Source organism: Myotis daubentonii, chromosome 1 (genome assembly GCF_963259705.1).
Source record: "Myotis daubentonii chromosome 1, mMyoDau2.1, whole genome shotgun sequence".
NCBI lineage: Eukaryota > Metazoa > Chordata > Mammalia > Chiroptera > Vespertilionidae > Myotis > Myotis daubentonii.
Window position 1 is genome coordinate 75,807,188 of NC_081840.1, and position 20,144 is coordinate 75,827,331.

At 41.8% G+C, this 20,144-nt stretch overlaps 2 protein-coding genes and 1 pseudogene across 4 annotated transcripts in view; all 3 read left to right on the forward strand.

The window, feature by feature from the left end:
* The window catches only part of LOC132239730 (angiogenin-like), a 48,223-nt pseudogene extending 45,941 nt beyond the window's left edge, over nucleotides 1-2,282 (forward strand).
* LOC132239709 (ribonuclease 4-like) overlaps nucleotides 1-20,144 on the forward strand; it is a 195,621-nt gene that overhangs the window by 141,692 nt on the left and 33,785 nt on the right. The gene's annotated exons all lie outside the window — the stretch shown is intronic.
* The window catches only part of LOC132239660 (ribonuclease 4-like), a 122,269-nt gene that overhangs the window by 3,481 nt on the left and 98,644 nt on the right, over nucleotides 1-20,144 (forward strand). The window contains exon 2 of one of the 2 annotated variants that reach the window (XR_009454109.1): nucleotides 7,416-8,586. Coding sequence is in view for 1 of the 2 variants with exons in the window: in XM_059706299.1 (XP_059562282.1) it covers nucleotides 7,433-7,876 (444 nt within the window). In the remaining variant the exon portion in view is untranslated. Of the gene's footprint in view, nucleotides 1-7,415; nucleotides 8,687-20,144 lie in introns of those variants that run through there. The other variant, XM_059706299.1, reaches the window with a different exon arrangement.

Consider the following 20,144-nt stretch of genomic DNA (forward strand, 5'->3'; position numbering starts at 1 on the left):
TTTCTCCCATTAAAAGAATGTCTCGTTAGATGTGATGGTTGCTAAGAAATCATAGCCAATCATAAAGTAAATAAGTTGCTCATTCACAAACCATTTGAAAAACAAAATTATAAAAATCAGTTTCAAATTTTTGTGAAAAGTCACTTATATTATTGGATGTGGGAACACTCACATATATATGATATAATGTGGGGGAAGATATGATGGTTTTTAAAGGCTCTGAATGTTCTTTAAACTTTTCTCCAAAGAACTAAAGATATTGTCAGAAACTACCTGCTGCAAACACCAAATAGTTTTCAGTTCTCAAATCCTCACATTTCTTAACACATAAAGTTTTAAAAGTTCATAAGAAATTTGTTTTCTATTTTGTTATAATCTATAGTTGTTTAATTTTATTTTTAATCAGCTATCATTGAGATAAAATCATACTCAGGAAAAAGCATTATACTTACTTTATGGGTTTATTTGAGTGTCTATGACATATTGCCCCTGGAAAGTGTGAGTTCTACAGTTTAGACTGAAAACTCTCAAGAGATGATGGTAGCAATTCTCTTCTCTTCCTCATTCTTTTTTTAAAAATTACTTTATTTATTTAATTTTTTAATCCTCAACTGAGGATATTTTCCCATTGATTTTTAGAGAGAGTAGAAGAGAGAGGGAAAGACACAGGGAAATATAGATGTGAGAGAAACACATTCATTGATTGGCTGCTGTAGGAGCCCCAACCAGGGCCCTTGCCAGGAAGGATTCACCCTTTCCTGCAGTTAGGGTTCATTAGAAGTCCCTCTTTGACCTCCTTGGTCAGTATAGCTCAGTTGGTTGAGCATCAAACCATGCACCAAAAGGTTGCCGGTTTGCTTCCTGGTCAGATCAAACCCCTCGTATTGGTTTGATCTTTGGTCTGGGTGCCAATAGGAGGCAGTCAATAGATATTTCTCTCTCACATGAATGTTTCTCTCTCCTTCTTGCTCTCTCTCTTTTCCACTCTCCCTTCCTTTCTGTCTAAAATCAATATAACATAATTTTTTAAGTCCATCTTCTTCATAGGCTTCTTATCTTAATGTCTTATCTCAGTAAACTGGAGCTCCTATTCCTTTCCCATGGATGCTACATCTCCTAAAAGGGAGGACATTGTCCTAAAAGGGAGGACATTGGTATATCTTAATGGTCCCTGTGTGCCAGGACCTAGAAAAATGCTTTGTACCCAGAGGAGCTTATGTAATGTTTGTTATTCATTTAATTAATAAATGAATTAGAGTGTGAATGGATAGTGCAATGCTATGACTGAAAGAAAGGTAAGTACTGAGTGAATCTTGAGGGATAGGAAAAAATGTTTGGGGCTGGAAGTTGTGTTTAGGAAACTTAGAATGATTTTCCAAAGGAATAGCTTGACAAGAAATGTGAGATTCATGAGGAAAAGAAAATATGCAATTTAGGTGACTGAGGATACCCGACTCATGATGCCCTGTCCTTTTAGCCTAATTTGTGTTTTTAGCCTAATTTGCCCCACCATACCTTTTGCCCTTGGCAGGAGCCTTTGTTAGTAGAGATGATGATGGGCTTGGGATCCTATAGCTGGTCTTCATGCTGGGTCTGGGGCTGACCCCACTGATCCTGGCTCAAATGACAACAGGTACAAACTCTTCCTGGCCCAGCACTATGATGCCAATCCAGGTGGCCACAATGGCATATACTGTGAAACCATAATGAGGAGATGAGGCCTAACTTCACTCTGTAAAGACACCAGTAACAACATCAAGGTCATCTGTGAAGATGAGAATGGAATGCCTTACAAAAATTTCAGAATAAGCCGTTCTCCTTTCCAGTTCACTACTTGCAGGCATAAAGAGGGTCCCCCTGACCCCCCTGACGATGCACAGCCACATCAGGGTTCAGGGACATAGATATTGCCTATGAACATGGCTTGCCTATCCCTTTGATGAGTCCTTTAACCGTCCATAACCAGCAAGACCCTGGCCCAGAGTTGGTTCTGGTTTCCATTCCTGGCATCTTCCCCACACACTCCAAAACAGTGGTGACTACATTCATTGGCAGGGGCCCAGAAAATGAGCTGCCTGGATCTTTTGTTTTCTGTTTTACAATATGTTAGTTAATAAATAAAAATGTCTCTGAAATCAGTAAGAATCAAAGTCTTCTCATCAATTATTGACTTACTGATTTTTCCCCATTTTCTCTACTCAGCTGTCCCCAGAGAGGATGGCATGAAATACATATATGCATTTTCCCTCTCAGTTAGCTCCTTCTCAGTCAATAGGGAGGTAAACTTTCCCTTCCTGTGAGTGTAAGGATGTTAAATTCATTTTACAGAGAGAAATAGGAAATGCCAGGGCTCATGGCTGCTAAGCAAAATTTTCAAGAGGAACATATTGTTCTGGCTGTCAAATAAGCCAATATTAGTTTTACAAAAGTTAAACTTTGAGAAATAGTGTTTAGAACTAAATACCAACAGATTAATTAAACTTTCTATCTATCTCCCTCTTAAACACACTCTCTCTATCTCTTTCTCTCTCTCTCTCTCTCTCTCTCTCTCTCTCTCTCTCTCTCTCTCTCACACACACACGTACACGTGCACACACACACACACACACACACACACACACTCCTGCATGAACATCAAAATTCATTCCTAGTATGCACCTCTTGTCTTAGGCAGGAGGTAATTTTGAGTTGCTGTGACTAAACTGCTCCCAGGATATTCTCCTGGTTATTTCATATAGAGATTAAAAATTTGATTACTTTCCATTATTTTCTCTTGAATCTTTTACTTTATCAATGGGTGTCGGGCAACTGTGAGGTCTTTGGGAATTTATAGAAATATTCCGAGCTTATCCCTTATCCTTCTTTGTTTAAATTTGTTTTCAAGTAAACACATACTTAGGTAAACAGACACTCTTTTCATATAATACACAATCAATTCACAGATTTAATGGTTAACTTCCCGCTACCTAATTTCTATCAACAGGTGCCTGAATATTTTATTTATAAAGTAGCTGTTAATAAATTACAATTATGAATTACTAGTTTTGCTGTCTTGTGAATATATGACTGCAGTAGTTGCTGTATTCACAATGGTGCCCTCTCCTGCTGCCTACATTACCCTGAAAGGAGCCAAAAGCCTTGCTTCTTCAACTCTCAGGTTATGGATCAATGTGCAGGTGCTTCCAGCCCAGAATCACTGAAAGTATTTAAATTTATGGAGGAAGAAATGGGAAAGTAAATTACTGGTGCACACTCAGCACATGAATCTTTCTTCCTTTAGTGAACCTATTTCAAACTTCATATCACTGTCATTTCATAAGAAAGTAGGAAAAAGAGTTTTACAAATCTCTTAATGGAAAATTTGCCTTATTGTAAAATCCCAAAACCCCTTAGGAAGTGAGAAAGGTCCAGATTTTGGTAGACTATTTGGACCCTTTTCTCAGGTTCTCCAAACAGTACCTTCACCTTTATATGATGCAAGATGACTTCCATACAGATCGTTGACCTACTCCAGGCCTTGATAGGAAAGGCCAAAGGTATGGATCATTATGATGTTGAGTGTGCCATAGCTGTGAAAACACATATCTTCTCCAAACATCTGCGTAGAATATTATCATTGTATTCTCTGCTCTGGTGTTAGGGCAAATGACTGTTTATTAGGAAATCACATGGCAGTGGGATGGGGCTGCTTGCTGACCTGGTGATGGAACTAGCAGCTGGGTAGCCAAGCCTAGCACTTTTGCTCTGGGTCTCTTGTGCTCTCACAACCTAAAGCTGCTTACAATGAAATGTCATGTGAAAGGCAAGTCAATCTTTATCTCAGTCTTTATTTGAGGAATTGAAGTCCTGGTCAACTTTGCAAGGAAAAGAAAACAAAAACCTCAAAATGCCCAAGCCCTTTGAAGAATGGTGATATGCTAGGAAGAAAATTCCACTCAATGTGAAGAGGAAAATTTTCTGTAGGAACACAGCATAAATTCAGGTAGCTGAGATATTTCAACTTAAAAAGAGCCTTCTAATTTGGAAGGAGTACAGGTACTCTACACAATAAGGGAGAGGGGAATAATAATATACACAATGTGGTGTAGTCACTCATTATTTTATCCAGATTGAAGGAAGTAAAGGAAACCAAGAAAAATGGAAATTGCAAAAATGACCATTGCCAACACTTACTGAGCACTTACCATGAACCTGGCATTATGATAAGCACTTAACATTGATTTTATCATTTATTCCTCATAACATCCCTAAGAGGTAGGTATTATTATATTCACTTACTTATGAGGAATAATGCTGAGAGAGGTTAAGTAATTTTCCCCAGATCATATAGTTAAAGTGGCAGAACTAGTTCTTTGGGGTCACAGTATCAAAAGTTCTTATTGAGAATCAATATGGTAGAGCAGAGAGAGCCTTTGAGGCAAGATCTGACCAAAAAGTATGTGTTGGGATGGTTAGGGGATCATTTCATTTTCTGTTGCAGCTAGAGTCTTGAGATACACCCATTGATGGCTACATTGGACTTCTGTTGGCAAATATTTGTTGATGTCTTATTAAATCAGTTGGTTATTGTGGCTGAGTCTGCGGGTTTGCTCTTGCATGAATAGTTTAGGTTTTCTCTGTAGCCAGTTATCTTTCTAAATCATATCTTGGACACAAAGAAGCAGGATGAGAACAAGTTAGACAAAACCAAGCAAAATCAGAGGTGCAAGATTACCCCTGCAAGATTAGATTTGGGGAAAATAACCCAAAGTACATTGTTGTGATGAAACTATTATCCAAGTGCTAAGTGTACCTTCAGAAATTCTATCCATTAGTCTAAGGATGAGGAGTTAATCAGCATCATTTCTCCCTGTTACTCTTCTTCCCACAACTGTTCCCTTCTCTCTCTTCCTAAGTCCATATCTCATATCTATAGCTATAGGCACTGAAATGTGACCTAAAGCCATCTAGCCTTTTGTATACAAGCAAAAGGCGGCTCTGACTATGAGAGATAGCACTTTAGAGAATTAAGTTATGTTTGAAACTGGTATGCAGGTCCCTCATCAGCCATTTCAGTCACCCAAACAGTGTGACCTTCCATCATGAAGCTTCATTGAAAACAAAGGACAGTAGTACCCATATTCATCAAACTAGGACTTCAGCTACTATCAGCTCTTGGACTGCATGTGTAGAAATGGGCCTGTATGACCCTCAAAAAATGGTCCTTTCTGTTTTGGTTGATCACTTCCTGTTGAGTCAGAGATTAATTTTATTTGCTCTAGTACAGCGATTTTCAACAGGTATGCCACCAAAATTTTTAAAACCCGCAGTATTCGACTAGTCAGGGAAACTGACCACTTTTCCCTTAGATTGTCAAATTAAAAAAAAAAAATGACAACCAACATGATAGCCGCCTGGTGTGAATGAATCGAAATTATATCAATTTTTTTATTATATTGACAAATAATATATTTTTGGTGTGCTTCAGAATTTAATAATTAGTTTATGTGTGCCATGAGATGAAAAAAGTTGAAAATTGCTGCTCTAGTGAGTCAGCCCTGCCTCATTGCCATGGTCAAGGAGATTCACAGTTCATGAGTTCATGCCAATCCCATGAGTGCCCGTCAGATGGCAGCATCTAGCTAGTTGGTGTTGGTGAGTGATTCCCACTTCCACTCCTACCCTATCCCACCCCTGATTAAACTCTGTTACTAAATAGAAGCAACTCTAAACATAAATGTCTTGAAAATCCTGAATATTTGGGGAGTGGAAAAAGAGAGGGAGTAGAAGATGTGGAAAAATCACTGATTTTAGACTCAGATAGGTCTTGGTTATTTCCTTTCCTCAGTCAACAGAAGCAATGTTCTGACACTATATGGCAATGCTTTCTTTGTTGTGGCTCTGAAGGTTTTTGTTTAGCTTTGTGTTTTTTAAAAAAAGGTCTATTAAACATATGCTTATTTTACACTGCCGAAAATGCCAACAAAATGATTCTGCAACTAGAGTCTACAGCAAACTGACAACAGCTATTGGGAAGATAGACACAGCATGAAGGATACATGCATGATGATGGATTATATCACCAGGGCCTAGCTTTTAGGTTGTGCATAGAAACAGCAAGGAAAAAAGTCACAGTCCAAGCCCTCTTTTGTGGAGATTGTGCTATTGAGATTTATTTTTTAAATTTATTTTATCAGTCAATTCCACAAACCTGGGAAACACCTTCATTCCCTATACCAGTGGTCGGTAAACTCATTAGTCAACCGAGCCAAATATCAATAGTACAACAATTGAAATTTCTTTTGAGAGCCAAATTTTTTAAGCTTAAACTATATAGGTGGGTACACTGTTATTAAATGAATTAGGGTACTCCTAAGGCTTAGGAAGAGCCACAGTCAAAGGGCCAAAGAGCCGCATGTGGCTCACGAGCCCCAGTTTGCCAACCATGGCCCTATACCCATATCATTCCTTCATTCATTAGTTCCCTTGTTTTGTTTATTAGTTTATTCAACCAATATTTACTATTTTCAGAGCACTTTGGCTGGATACTCCATTTTTAACTTTTTAAAAATAGGACTTATAAGATTTCAAAAAAAACAAAACAACCCAGCTCAAATTTAATATCATTGAAAGAATGCCAATGGGTGGAAAAAGTGAAGGAATTAAAAACTACAAATGGCCAGTTTTAAAAATAGCCATGGGGATGCCAATTTAGCATAAGGAATACAGTCAAGAGCATTGTAATAATTATGTATGGTGTCAGATGGGTGCTAGACTTATGTGGTGATCACTTCCTAAGCTATATAAATGTTTAATCACTGTGTGGTACACCAGAAACTAATATAGTATATGTCAACTGTAATTGAAATTTTTTTTAATTTAAAAAAAGAATAGACATATGAGAGGAAAGGCTAACCCTAAATGTTACTCTAACCTTTTCCCACACCTTCTTAAATTTCAAGATGTAAGGAATGAAAATCAGTTTACAAACTCCCATTGGCATATCCCATCTATCCAAACCTTTGGGAATCAAAGTCTCCAGGGAAACAAACACTCTCCTAAGATCACATGACTAGAAAATTTCCTCAAGAGACAGACAACTCTAGTTTCATTTAGATCTGCCTTTTCTCCCTTTTCACACCCTGACCATAAAGGACATATACACTTGGACATCCAGCCCGTCAGTCTCTGCCTTGAGTCACTGTACTGGCTACAGCACCATCTCCCTATAAAAGAGAAAAGTTCCTTCTTTCAGAGAAGATCATGTTTGCAAACTTTTTACTCTTTGGGAAGCAGTGATGAGAAAAGTTGTGAGCAGAGAAGTGGGAGGAAAGAGTAGACTATAGAGTTGACAAATATTAGATTGCCATTCTCCACACCTCTCTCTGGTGTCTATTTGTTACCTTCCTTTCTCCTTCCCCTTGGTTTCTCCCCAGGTGCCTCCTGGGCAGTGATGGCTCTCCAGAAGACCCTTTCATTGCTTCTGCTCTCACTGCTGACCCTGCTGGGGCTGGGGCTGGTGCAGTCCTCCTATGGCCAGCCCATGTACCAACGATTCCAGCGGCAACATGTGGATCATAAAGTGACAGGTGGCAACAACTCGTACTGCAACAGAATGATGCGAACACAGGGGATGACCAGGCATACGTGCAAGCAATTCAACACCTTCATCCACGAAAACATCAGGACCATTAATAACATCTGCAGGAACCGCAAGACTATCCCCTGCAAGAATAGCAGGATGAACTGCCATGCGGGTGTAGTGAGAGTCACAGACTGCAGAAATACAGGAGGTTCCCCACCCAACAACTGCCAATATCAGGCCACTGCCAGCCGTAGGCGTGTTGTCATCGCCTGTGACGGTAACCCCCTGGTGCCTGTGCACTTTGACAGCTAGCTACTACCCTGCAGGGGTTATGGCCCCGTGGTTGACCTTTTACTTATTCCTTGAATAGCAATGAGTAATGCATTTGAGCTCTCTCAGGCTCTGCCTCCTCTGCTTATTACTCCCTTTTCTCTATATAATCCATTCTGTTAAATGCATCAAAGAGAAATGGAGACATAAACCTATAATGGGACTGGGCTTTCTGTAATAAAAATTTCTACAAACTCTTCTGCTTCCTTTGATAATACTGGTCAGCTTAGCTCTCTCAGATCCTATCTTCTGGAATTTAGTTACTATGTATATGATAGAGCATTACAAGTATTTTAAGGTGCTTCCATCTCAGTTATCTCATTTTAATACCACCACACCCCTGCGATGCTGATGTTGCTACATATAGGGCCCAAAGTTAAAGGATTTGCTGAAGATCATGAAGTTAGTGGAAATGCTGAAGCAACAAATCCACTTCAACTGGCTACTAATCCAGGACTTTTTCTACTTCATCATAAGGAGTGTTTTGAGAGTATCACCTTTTTAATATTCTCAAAAGTCAGCAGTTGGGGGAAGCATTAAAAATTTGGAAATATAAACTGGCAAAATGAGGCTTCATTTTGTACAATTGTAGGTATAATTGGCAACCTTGTTATGTTTGGATCTAATAAGACTAAGACATCATACAAAGAACTTTATTTTTCTCTTCCCAAACTTTTGAATCATTGTAGTAAGTTAAAATATTAACAGTGTATTAGATCATTAAGACTCGTTCACTCTTTCTGATTTAAAAGATTTTTCATGTATTCCTTTTAATAAAGAACTCAAACTGCATATATTTGTGAATATGGTGCTATGGTATTTATGTGGAGATTTTTTTTTCTTCTATCCTCTTTTCCTTTCTAGTTTTTAACATGCACCAACGCCTTAATACCCTCATAAACTGGTTCACCATTAAAACCTATTGGATCAATGACCACGACACAGAAACATTTGTGTCATTTACTAAAGACAATTTCACACCCCTCCCTTTCCCCTTTGATTATTTTGAAACAAATTGAGGAACAGAGATGTATGAAGACACCAGCAACTAAGAAGGGAAGTATGTATGTGAGAGTGTGTGTGTGTGTGCGTGTGTGTGTGTGTGCACGCACGCCCCCATGAAAGGACCAAACAGAAAATATTTGAATTGCAGGAAATATCCATTGTTTATGTTTAAGGTGTGCAACCTGATTGAGTACACATTTGCATTGTGAAAGAATCACTACAATCAAGGTAATCAATGTATCTGTTACCTCACATGGTTACCAAAAGTGACTCTATTTTGGACTGTTTTCAACCATTCTTTTCAACACTACTGAACATCATAGCTTAGCGCAGCCAGTTTCTACTGAATGCATATTGCTTTCACACTATTGTAAAGTCAAAAAATCATAGGCATGAAAATTCATGAGTATAATTGTAAATCATTTTTTCTAATTCAAGTCACCAGTCTGAAACTTAATAACTAACCAAATTTCAGCCTCTTCCAGAGGTGGAATTGTAAACCAATCAATTTGGAATTTCCTGATCATCACTGGTAAGTTAATCTTCCTGATATGACCCCCTGCCTTCCATTGAATGAAGGTGTCCTGCTTAAAATATTCCACTCTGTTAACTTGGTAATCCACCTTCTTTCTGCCTGTAAAAACGTCCCTTTTTGTACAACTCACCAAAGTGCCTTTCTAGTTGCTAGATAGAATGTTGCCCATTTCCTGAATTGCTTAATAAGCCAATTAGATCTTCAAACTTACTTGGTTGAATTTTATTCTTTATCTCCTACCCCCAAGGCCTTGCCATTCCTTTGTACCAGAAGACTGTCTTTGATGTATGACACAAAGAGCTTCTGGCTCTTCTCAGAGTGATCTCCAGTGTTCTAGATGAGGAGATAAATTGGTACTGGTTAATAATGTGGAAAACACGATAATTGAAGAGAAACAGCAGAAGTGCTTTATTCTAAGTAATGTCCACTGCCAGCTACAGATTTTCCACATCTTTCAGGTAATTTGTGGATATGGTCCCAATAGAGCTTTTCTTGTTTTGATGCAAACCATTGAGAGACCCAATTTTCCACTTCATATGTTTTGAAGTGCTGCTCAGAAAGTGTGTGTGCCATCTATCAGATCAAGTGGTAATCTGAAGGAGCAAGGCCTGGTGAATACCTCAGGTGGGCTAATACTTCCCAGGCAAGATCTTTTAACGTGTCTTTAAATGGTTTTGAAGTGTGTGATGGGGCATTATCATGAAGCAAAATTACTTTGCTGTGTCTTCTGGCCCATTTTGGTCATTTTACCATCAAAGTGTGGTTCAAATTGATTATTTGTTGTCAGTAGCAATCAGTATTAACAGTTTCACCTGGTTTTAGAAGTTCATAATACACCACACCTTCCTGATCCACCAAACGCAGAGCATTGTCTTTTTTCTGAAGCTATTTGGCCTTGCAGTCGATGTTGATGGTTGACCTGGATCAACCCATGTTTTTGTGCATTTGGGATTCTCAAAATAAATCCACTTTTCATCTCCAGTCACGATTCACTGCAAAAAAAAAAAAAAGACTTTCTTTCATGCCATTGAAGCAACATTTTACTGATGACTTTTCAGTTTCCCATTTGTCTTTTCTTCAGTTGATGTGGCACCCATTTTCCTTCCTTTAAAGTCTTTCCCATTGCTTGTAAATGATCGGAAATTGTTTGCTGAGCAACATTTAGTCTTTCTGCAAGGTGTTTTTGAGTTTGACATGCATCTTCTTCCAATAATGTTTGTAATTGTTGATCTTCAAACTTTTTCTGTTGACCTGGATGTTCTTTGTCTTTCACATCAAAATCATCACTTTTAAAGCATTTAAACCAGTGTTCACAAGTATCTGGAGATGGAGCATGTTCACCATAAGCTTCCCAAAGTATATGATAACTTTCAGCAGCACTTTTTTCAAAGTAAAGTAATGATTTAAAACGTCCTGCCTGTGCTCTTTTTTAAAAAAATTCTTTATTAGTTAAGGTATTACAAAAGTGTCCTCGTTCCCTGCCCCATTAAACCCCCATCTCACCCATCCTCACTCATGCTCTAATCCCCCTGTTGCCAATGTCCATTGGTTTGGCTTATATGCATGCATACAAGTCCTTTGGTTGATCTCTTCCCCTTGCCCTCTCCCTCCCCTACTTTCCCTCTGGGGATTAATAGTCTGATTGCTGTTTCTCTGTCTTTGGATCTGTCCTTGTTCATCAGTCTATGTTGTTCTCCATATTCCACAAATGAGTGAGATCATGAGGTATTTATCTTTCTCTGACTGGCTTATTTCACTTAGCATAATGCTCTCCAGTTCCATCCATGCTGTTGCAAAAGGCAAAAGTTCCTTTTTTTTTTTTTACCGCAGCGTAGTATTCCATTGTGTGGATGTCCTCACAGGGGCCATCTCACCCTCACAGGGATCGTTTCAGCCTCACAGGGACCATTTCAGCCTCATGGGGACTGTCGCAGCCTCACTGGGACCGTCACAGCATCACAAGGACCATCGCAGCCTCACAGGGACTGTCGCAGCCTCACTGGGACCATTTCAGCCTCACAGGGACCATTTCAGTCTCAAAGGAATCGCTTCAGTCTCACTGGGACCATTTCAGCCCCACTGGGACCGTTTCAGCTTAATGGGGACCGTTTCAGCCTCACTGGGACCGTTTCAGCCTCACAGGGACCGTTTCAGCCTCACTGGGACCGTTTCAGCCTCACTGGGACCGTTTCAGCCTCACTGGGACCGTTTCAGCCTCACGGGGACCGTTTCAGCCTCACTGGGACCATTTCAGCCTCACGGGGACCGTTTCAGCCTCACTGGGACCATTTCAGCCTCACTGGGACCGTTTCAGCCTCACTGGGACCGTTTCAGCCTCACAGGGACCGTTTCAGCCTCACAGCGGTTCCATGTCACCAGCCCAGCCAGGTCCGGCTTCGGCTTTCTCCGAACCTGAGTCTGCTTCTTGAGTGTGTCCCGTATGCGTGCGAGGAGTTGAAATCTGCAGTTTTTTGGGTTATGCTGCAAAAGTGCAGGTGGTTCCTTTTGTGCCACTGGCACAACTTGGATGGGGCTGTAAATTGAGTAGGGCTGAATCTCAGTGAGTCACCAGGGCAGAGCAAATAGCAATGGTGACTCCGCGGCTCTTCACCTCTCCGCGACTCCGGGACTTCACGTCCCCTAGTCCAGCAAGCAGCTGTGCTACAGAGCCTCCCTTGCTTTCCGACCCACTGCAAGGCTGTGCCTCCTCTCCCCATAGGGTTCTGGTGCCTCAGACTCCCGCCCCGAACAAGCTCAGTGGATTCGATAGTTTGTAAAAGTGCAGGAGGTTCCTTTTGTGCCTCTAGCACAGCTTGGATGGGGATGTAAATTGAGTAGGGCAGGGTCCCAGGGAGTTACCAGGGTGGAGCAAATAGCAATGGCATCTCCACCGCTCCACGCCTCTCTGTGACTCCTGTACTTCTCTGACGAGCAGCTGAGCGACAGAGCCTCCCTCGCTTTCTGACCCAGTGCAAAGCCGTGCTGCCTCTCCCCGTAAGGGTCTGGTGCCTCAGAATCCCGCCCTGAACAAGCTCAGTGGATTCGAGAGTTTGTAACCACTTCCAATTGAAAAAAACTGCACATCCAGTTGCAGCCTACCTGTTGCGTGACTCTGTGCCTCTGTTCTTGGCTCCTCTGTATATCCTACTCAGTCTCAATGCTCTTCTTTCTTTCCTTCCAGTTGTAGAGCTTCCACTGCGCCAGCTTTCCCATGGTTCTGAATGATAGTTGTTTGTCTTATAGTTGGTAGTTTCAATGTTGTTGTGGGAGGCAGCACGCAAAGGTCTATACCTTATGCCGCCATCTTGGTTCTCCCTGCATATGCTCTTTTTTTGGCATGAAATTCAACATTTTTAAGCATAAAAATATCTATGATGTTAACACTTTCAGAAAAATTGACATGTGAAGTTTTGAAGTTTGTGGTCAATACAACAAAATAGCATAGGTATCAAATCGCATATATATCAACATTTGTGTAACTCCATCTATTGAAAAAAATCTGCATTATTAATTGATACAACAGGTATATCTGGCTTCCCACCTACACTTGGTTGGACTGGTTACCCTGTCCTGCAAAGATATATATATATCCTTCCCTTCCTACTCTTGCTTGCTGACATCAACACATTGGACCCAGCCCATGGTGAGAGAATGCAATAAAATTTCTTAAACTCTCACAATGTTTCTTGGCCTGTCTCTTGTTAGTGTTACAGAAAATTGGAGGAAAAAACCAAGCAATGCTTAAAGAAAGGGAAGTTATATTTTAATTGTAATTATGCCCAGGCCCAGAGAAAAATGTGTCTTTCAAATTCTGAGCCACCCAGCAAGGAGGAAACTTTCTCTATTTATACTTTTTCTAGTCCTTTGTCTCCCAAATTTGGAATGAGACTTCTGGGCCTTCTGAGAAAGAAGGCCTGTGTGCTGGGAAGGGGCCCTGAGGCCATATCTCAAGGCCTGGCCTGGTGCCAGCACTGACAACTTTGTCTGGGGCATAGTTTATGGGCTCTCTGGAATGGGAGTAGTCTTATTTTCCTTATTATTTAAGCAAGCAAGCGTTTACAGAAGTCAAAATAGCAGGGTTAAAATTTCAAACAGCGGTTTTTATATAAGATGGATGCTTCATTAGCACGAATTTAACAGTCACTTTTCCACAACTTGCCTCTGCACACTCTTCTTCCTTTGTTTTAGCTGAAGATAGTATATGCCCAAGTGCTGGCCACCTCTTTCAGTTACTCGTCTTTGAGTTTTTCTCATGTATGTATGAGATATTCATGATAATTACTTGTTTGTTTTTCTCTTGTTAATATGCTTTTGGTTACAGAGGCTTTAGCTGAGAACCTAAAGAAAAGATTTTTTTTCTCCCCTACACTGTCCTCAGAGTCTGAATTTCAAGTAGTGATTCAGGGTTAAAAAAAAAAAAGAAGGAAGTGGATTTATGCCCTTTAAGCCCTGATCTCCAGCTTAACTCAGCTTATTGGGTTTCAGCTATTTCCAAAAACCAATTCTTCTGCTCTATTTTTTTCATATTGTAATCTCTCCCACATTCTTCCAGTAAATCCCCACCCTACTCACACCACCATTTACATTTTTTTCCTTAAGCTACCTCAAATTGTTTTTAGTTGCTGGCAACCAAAAACTCTAATGAATAAAATCAATTTGCAACATTTGTGATCTTCATGATCACCAGCATGACTATGCCATCCAAATTTTGGAATTTTTCATGTATACTAGATGCATATCCTATAGGAAATACCAACTTTCTCTAGTACAGCACATAATCTCCTACATAATATGACATTTGCTCACCTCTCTGGCCTCAACTCCTATCATTCACTTTACTTTCCTCTTAAAAGCAGTCATACCTAGCCCTTTATGGTTCCAGGAATATACTATACACATTTCAGCCACTGAAACTCCTTTCCAACTTGTTGCTACTGTCCTATGTTTAGTTCTTTGGCCATTGAGAAGCTTGTAGGCTCCAATTCATGGTGATCCTTCCCCTCTGTTACCAAATAAAATTCAACAGAGTAAATTTGGCTTTATTAAGTGATTCATAAATCCAGCAGCATCCAATCTAGCAACAATGCTTTGCCTAAAAATCTCACCAAGGCTCAGTGTTTTGAAATTCATCATACACAACCAAGCCCTCTGCAATGCAACAAGGCAATGCATGGTGTCAATAATTATACTCAGCACTGTAAGCCTCAAAACACCTTTCTGCATGACTCCTTCCAGAATGTGGCTGCAGCTTGTGCGTTGCCCAAGACTGTCTGCAAGAATGGCCACCAGAACCCAAAACCTACTAACCTCACCAACTTCAATCTCACTGCAGGTAAGTGTCCTAACTGCCACTACAAAGCTGCTACCCAGTACAAGTTCTTCATTATTGCCTGTGACCCCCTCAGAAGAGACACCCTCCCTCTCATTTGCGTCCTGTACACTTAGATAAGGTTGTTTAAAGTTTTTACCATTTTACCTCTCACTTGGTACAGGGTCCCTTATGTTCTCTTCTGCCTTTTCTTTGTTGATATCCCTCGTTCCCATATAAGCAAAAAGGAAGGTATTGGGAGAATTAGCGTAACAAGGACACTAGACAAGAGTTGGGACAAAAAGAAATAGGATTCATTTCTGCTTCAGAACTCTGTGTGTTTCAAAGGAAGACAATAAGGAAGAGGGCAACGAAGGGTTCAAACCTCCATAATTTTAACCTCAGACCTTCTGTTAAGCTTTGCTATGCTGCATTGTAATGAGTGTGAGAATGAGTGAGAACTCTTTTGTTACCAGAAGAGAACTGACACCAAAGAGGGGGCGGGGGGAGGGTCTCTCCCATCACCAGTTGGAAATAGGCACTTCTCTGGTGTCACGGGAAATGAATTTGAGGACACTCACGTAGGAGGGATTTAGAGATAGTGGCAAAATATATTTATTTATTTACTTATTTTAATTTATCTTTATTGCTGAAAGCATTAAAGATGTCCAGTTTGTTTGTTTCCCATTGACCTCCTCAAACCCGCACCTGCCTCTCCCAGGCTTTCACCACTCTATTGTCTGTGTCCATGGGTTATGCATATATGCATACTAGTGGCCCAGTGCATGAATTTGTGCACACTGAAAGGGAATTAATTAGAAGAAATATTTTAATATTGTTATTTGCCCTTTCTCTATAATAGAAGTGTCAGAGATGAAAGGAAATTTGTAAAATGCATATGAAAATAATATATAAATTTATTAATATACTAGAGGCCCAGTGCACAAAAATTTGTGCACTGGCAGGGGGGCTGTCCCTCAGCCCCACTTGTGCCCTCTCACAGTCTGGGACCCCTCGAGAGATAATGACCTGCTGGCTTAGGCCCACTCCCGGGTAGCAGAGGGCAGGCCCAATCCCTAGGTGCCTGCCCTGCAGCTCCTGGTTGGGCTCAGAGCAGGGCTGATTGGGGAGTTGGGGCACCGCCTCCTGTCACGCACAGAGCAGGGCAGATCAGGGGGTTGTGGTGCCACCCCTGTCACATAGAGAACCGGCCGATCAGGGGGTTGGGACACTGCCCCCTGTCATGCACAGAGCAGGGCCCATCAGGTGGGCTGGGACTCTGTACCCTGTCACACACAGAGCAGGGCTGATCAGGGGGTTGGGGAGCTCCCCCTGTCAAGCACAGAGCAGGGCCGATCAGGAGGTTGCGATGCCACCCTCAGTCATGCTCAGGGTAGGGCCGATTGGGGGGTTGGGACGCCGCCCCTTGTCCCACTCAAGGCAGGGTCGATGGGGAGGTTGGGGCCTATCAGGGGGTTGGGGAACTCCCCCCTGTCACACTCAGGGCAGGGCCAATGGGGAGGTTGTGGCCCCTCCCCCTGTCACACACAGGGCCGCAGGGCAATCAAGGGGTTTGGGCGCTGCCCCTTGTCATGCTGCTCCAGGGGCCAGGAGGCCTCGTGGCTCCGCTTGACACAGGGGCAGTGAGGACTTGCAGCTCCGCTGATCCTGGTGCTGGGAGGCCTCGCGACCCCGCTGATCCCGGTGCTGGGAGGCCTCGCGGCTCCGCTGATCCTGGGTTCGGGAGGCCTTGTGGCTCCGCTGATCCTGGTGCTGGGAGGCATATTACCCTTTTACTATATAGGATAGAGGCCTGGTGCACAGGTGGGGGCCGACTGGTTTGCCCTGAAGGGTGTCCTGGATCAGGGTGGGGGTCCCGCTTGGGTGCCTGGCCAGCCTGGGTGAGGGGATGATGGCTGTTTGCATCTGGTCACACCCCCTTCAGGGTGGGGGTCCCCACTGGGGTGCCTGGCCAGTCTGGGTGAGGGGCTGAGGGCCATTTTCAGGCTGGCGGGTGACTGAAGCTCCCAACCTCTCCTTTTTTCCTTTTTTTTAATTCTGGGATTTATTTACCTTCTATGGCTGTCACTGGAGCTGAGAGCCGGCTTTAGCCGTGAAACCTTAGCTGCTGAAAACAGGTTTCTGGGCTTTGTTTACCTTCTGTATTTGAAACTTTGTTGCGACTCCAGCTCTGAGATCCCGGCTGACTGAAAGCAGGTTTCTGGGGTTTTGTTTAGCTTCTATATTTGTAACAATGTTTCTTAGAGAGCAGCTCAGAGCCCAGCAGCAGCAGGCGGGGAACCTTGGCTTCCTCCATCACTGGAGCAAGCAAGCCTCCTGTTCGTGTCAGTTGCCTGGCTGCCGGCCGCCATCTTTGTTGGCAGTTAATTTGCATAACGTCCTGATTAGCCAATGGGAAGGGTAGCAAGGTTATGGCTAATTACCATTTTCTCTTTTATTAGATATGACTAGTAGCCCAGTGCACAAAAATTTGTGCACTCGGGGGTGAGGGTGAGGAGTGGGGCTAGACCCCTCAGCCCGACCTGCACCCTCTGTCAAGTTCCGGGACCCTGGCCACTCTTGGCCTAGGCACAGGCCTAGAGGCTTGGGCATCCTGGCTCCCGAGGCCCCATTTTATCAAGAGAACAAAGTCGGTGTTAGTTACAGCCCTCACAGAACCCAGTACACTGCATCTGTGCGTACAACTGCCTCGTTCATGTGCCTGCTTTGCCCTACTGAATTACTAACATCTTGAGGACATAGTGCTGTCTTATCCTGCTTCAACTTCAGTGCCTGGCCTGGTGCCATGGCCCTAAGAGGGTTTGCTGTGTGAGTGAATGAGTGAGTGAATGGGTGAATGAATGAACGAGTAAGTGAATGAGCAAGCAGCTACTGGTTGGGATAGTTCCCACTCTGCTCTGGGCTGCCTGACGCAAACCCCGGGAAGTTCTCGCCCTGCTACCAGCGGCCCCACTCCCCTCTGCCAGCTGCATAGTTCCTGCAGGGCAAAGGCGGCCCAGGTGTGCGTTTTGGTAGATCCGTGCATTAGCACCTGCCAGCCTCCGATCCCCACGGGAGGGCCTTTTGTGGGTGTGGCCAGTGGAAGATTGGTGCATGAGCACCTGTCAGCCGGGGATCCTCCCAGAGGGCCGTTTGTGGGCATGGCCATTGGTGGATCGGTGCATGAGCACCTGTCAGCCGGGGATCCCTGTGGGAGGGCCGTTTGTGGGTGTGGCCAGTGGCCCATCGCTGCTGCGGTCCTGCCACCAGCCCTGAGTCTGTTCTCATATGGGCCACCTGCTGCCTGGGTCTCAAATAGCAGGCCTGGATGGCAGCAAGGCAGGCGGGATGGCACTGTCCCGCCCTGCCTGCCGTATGCAAATTAGCTGCCATCTTTGTTGGCGGTTAACCACCATTTAGTTGGCAGTTAATTTGCATATCTCCCTGATTAGCCAATGGGAAGCATGTCAGAGGTATGGTTAATTACCATGTATGTCTATTATTAGATAGGATAAACAATAACAACATGATATAACAACAACCAGGACAAGATATAAAAACAACAAAAACATTATATAAAAACAGCAAAAATGATTTAAAAACAACATTGATACAATGACTGATAAATTGATTTAACTTATTCTAATATCTTTCTGTATACCATATTAAGAGTAAAAACACTTGAAGAGTGCTTGACTAATTTCCCTTGTGATGAAGTATTTACAACTTTAACTTTAACATTACATGCTCTTTGAACTCAATAGAAAGCAACATATACAACTGACCATGTCTGAAAACAGGTTCAGGTAGAAATATTCCTACTCTTTCTAGAGTTTGTTCTTGTGATTTATTAATAGTCATGGAAATACTGGCATCATAGGAAACTAACTTCAAATTAATTTAAATGAGGGAAAAGGACAAATCAATTCTTGGAATCAGAACAACCTTTCCTTCCACAGATCTTGTTAATAATTCAGCTTTGATTAGGTTAGATCACAATCTCTTGATAATAAATCTAGTACCATTACAAAGACCCCATTTACTATTAAGATTTCTCAGTAGCATGATCATTGCACCCACTTTCAATTTTAATTTATAAGATGGCATTCCTGAAGGAGAATAACCTTGCTTATTTGGGCCATGTTAGCCTTTGAGTTTGACATGCTTGCTTTAGGGGATTCTTTTTTTGTACCTCAATGTTTTATTTATATGTTCTTTTTATATACAAAATGACTTTTCTTATATGAAGGTATTCATCTATATAGCTTTGTTTAAAATGTTAAATATTGGCAGTGTCCTACATGTTTAATAGTTAAGAATTTATGCAATAGGTTCCTTCTGTCCAAATCCTCCTTTTTCCCCTTTTTTCCACTATCTGCTAATCCTTTTGAACACTTGTTCTGCCTCTTGCCCCATTTCCTGAGGATCATCACCGATCCTTTTTTAATGAAGTCACAAAAATTGCTCCAGCATTTACCATAGAATTATGTGGCTTATCATCTTCATTTAAAAACAGTTTGCTGAATCTTAATCCACTTGGCTCTTTCCCAACATATTGATGCACATATTCTGTTTCAAGGTCATTAACCAGAATGGCATATTTCAAAGGTTTTACACAGGACTGAAGACAAAATGGAACTTTGGTATCTCCAATAGAATGCCTCTGTCCATCAACTGTTCAAAATGATACACGCCACAAATCAGGTCTGAACTTGGCTAGTTGAGGAATATAGTCTGCAACCTTTCCTCCAGACTGCTTTTTAGCACTTTCATATAACTTATCGATATGAGAAGTAAAAGACTCTCCGAAAATTCATCTGGAATAAAAAAAAGACCCCAAATAGCTGCAGCGATCCTGAGAAAGAACAATGTAGGTGGGATCTCAATACCAGATATCAAGCTGTATTACAAAGCTTCTGTTCTCAAAACTGCCTAGTACTGGCACAAGAATAGACATATAGATTAATGGAATAGAGTAGAGAGCCCAGAAATCGACCTGAACCAATATGTTCAATTAATATTTGACAAAGGAGGCAAGAACATACAATGGAGTCAAGACAGTCTCTTCAATAAATGGTGTTGGGAAAATTGGACAGATACATGCAAAAAAAATGAAACTAGACCACCAACTTACATCATACACAAAAATAAACTCAAAATGGATAAAGGACTTAAATGTAAGATGGGAAACCATAAAAATACTAGAAGAATCCAAAGGCAACAAAATCTCAGATATATGCCGAAGAAATTTCTTCACCAATACAGCTCCTAGGGCATTGGAAAATAAAGAGAAAATAAACAAATGGGACTACATCAAAATAAAAAGCTTCTGTACAGCAAAAGAAACCATCAACAAAACAACAAGAAAGCCCACTGCATGAGAGAACATATTTGCCAATGTT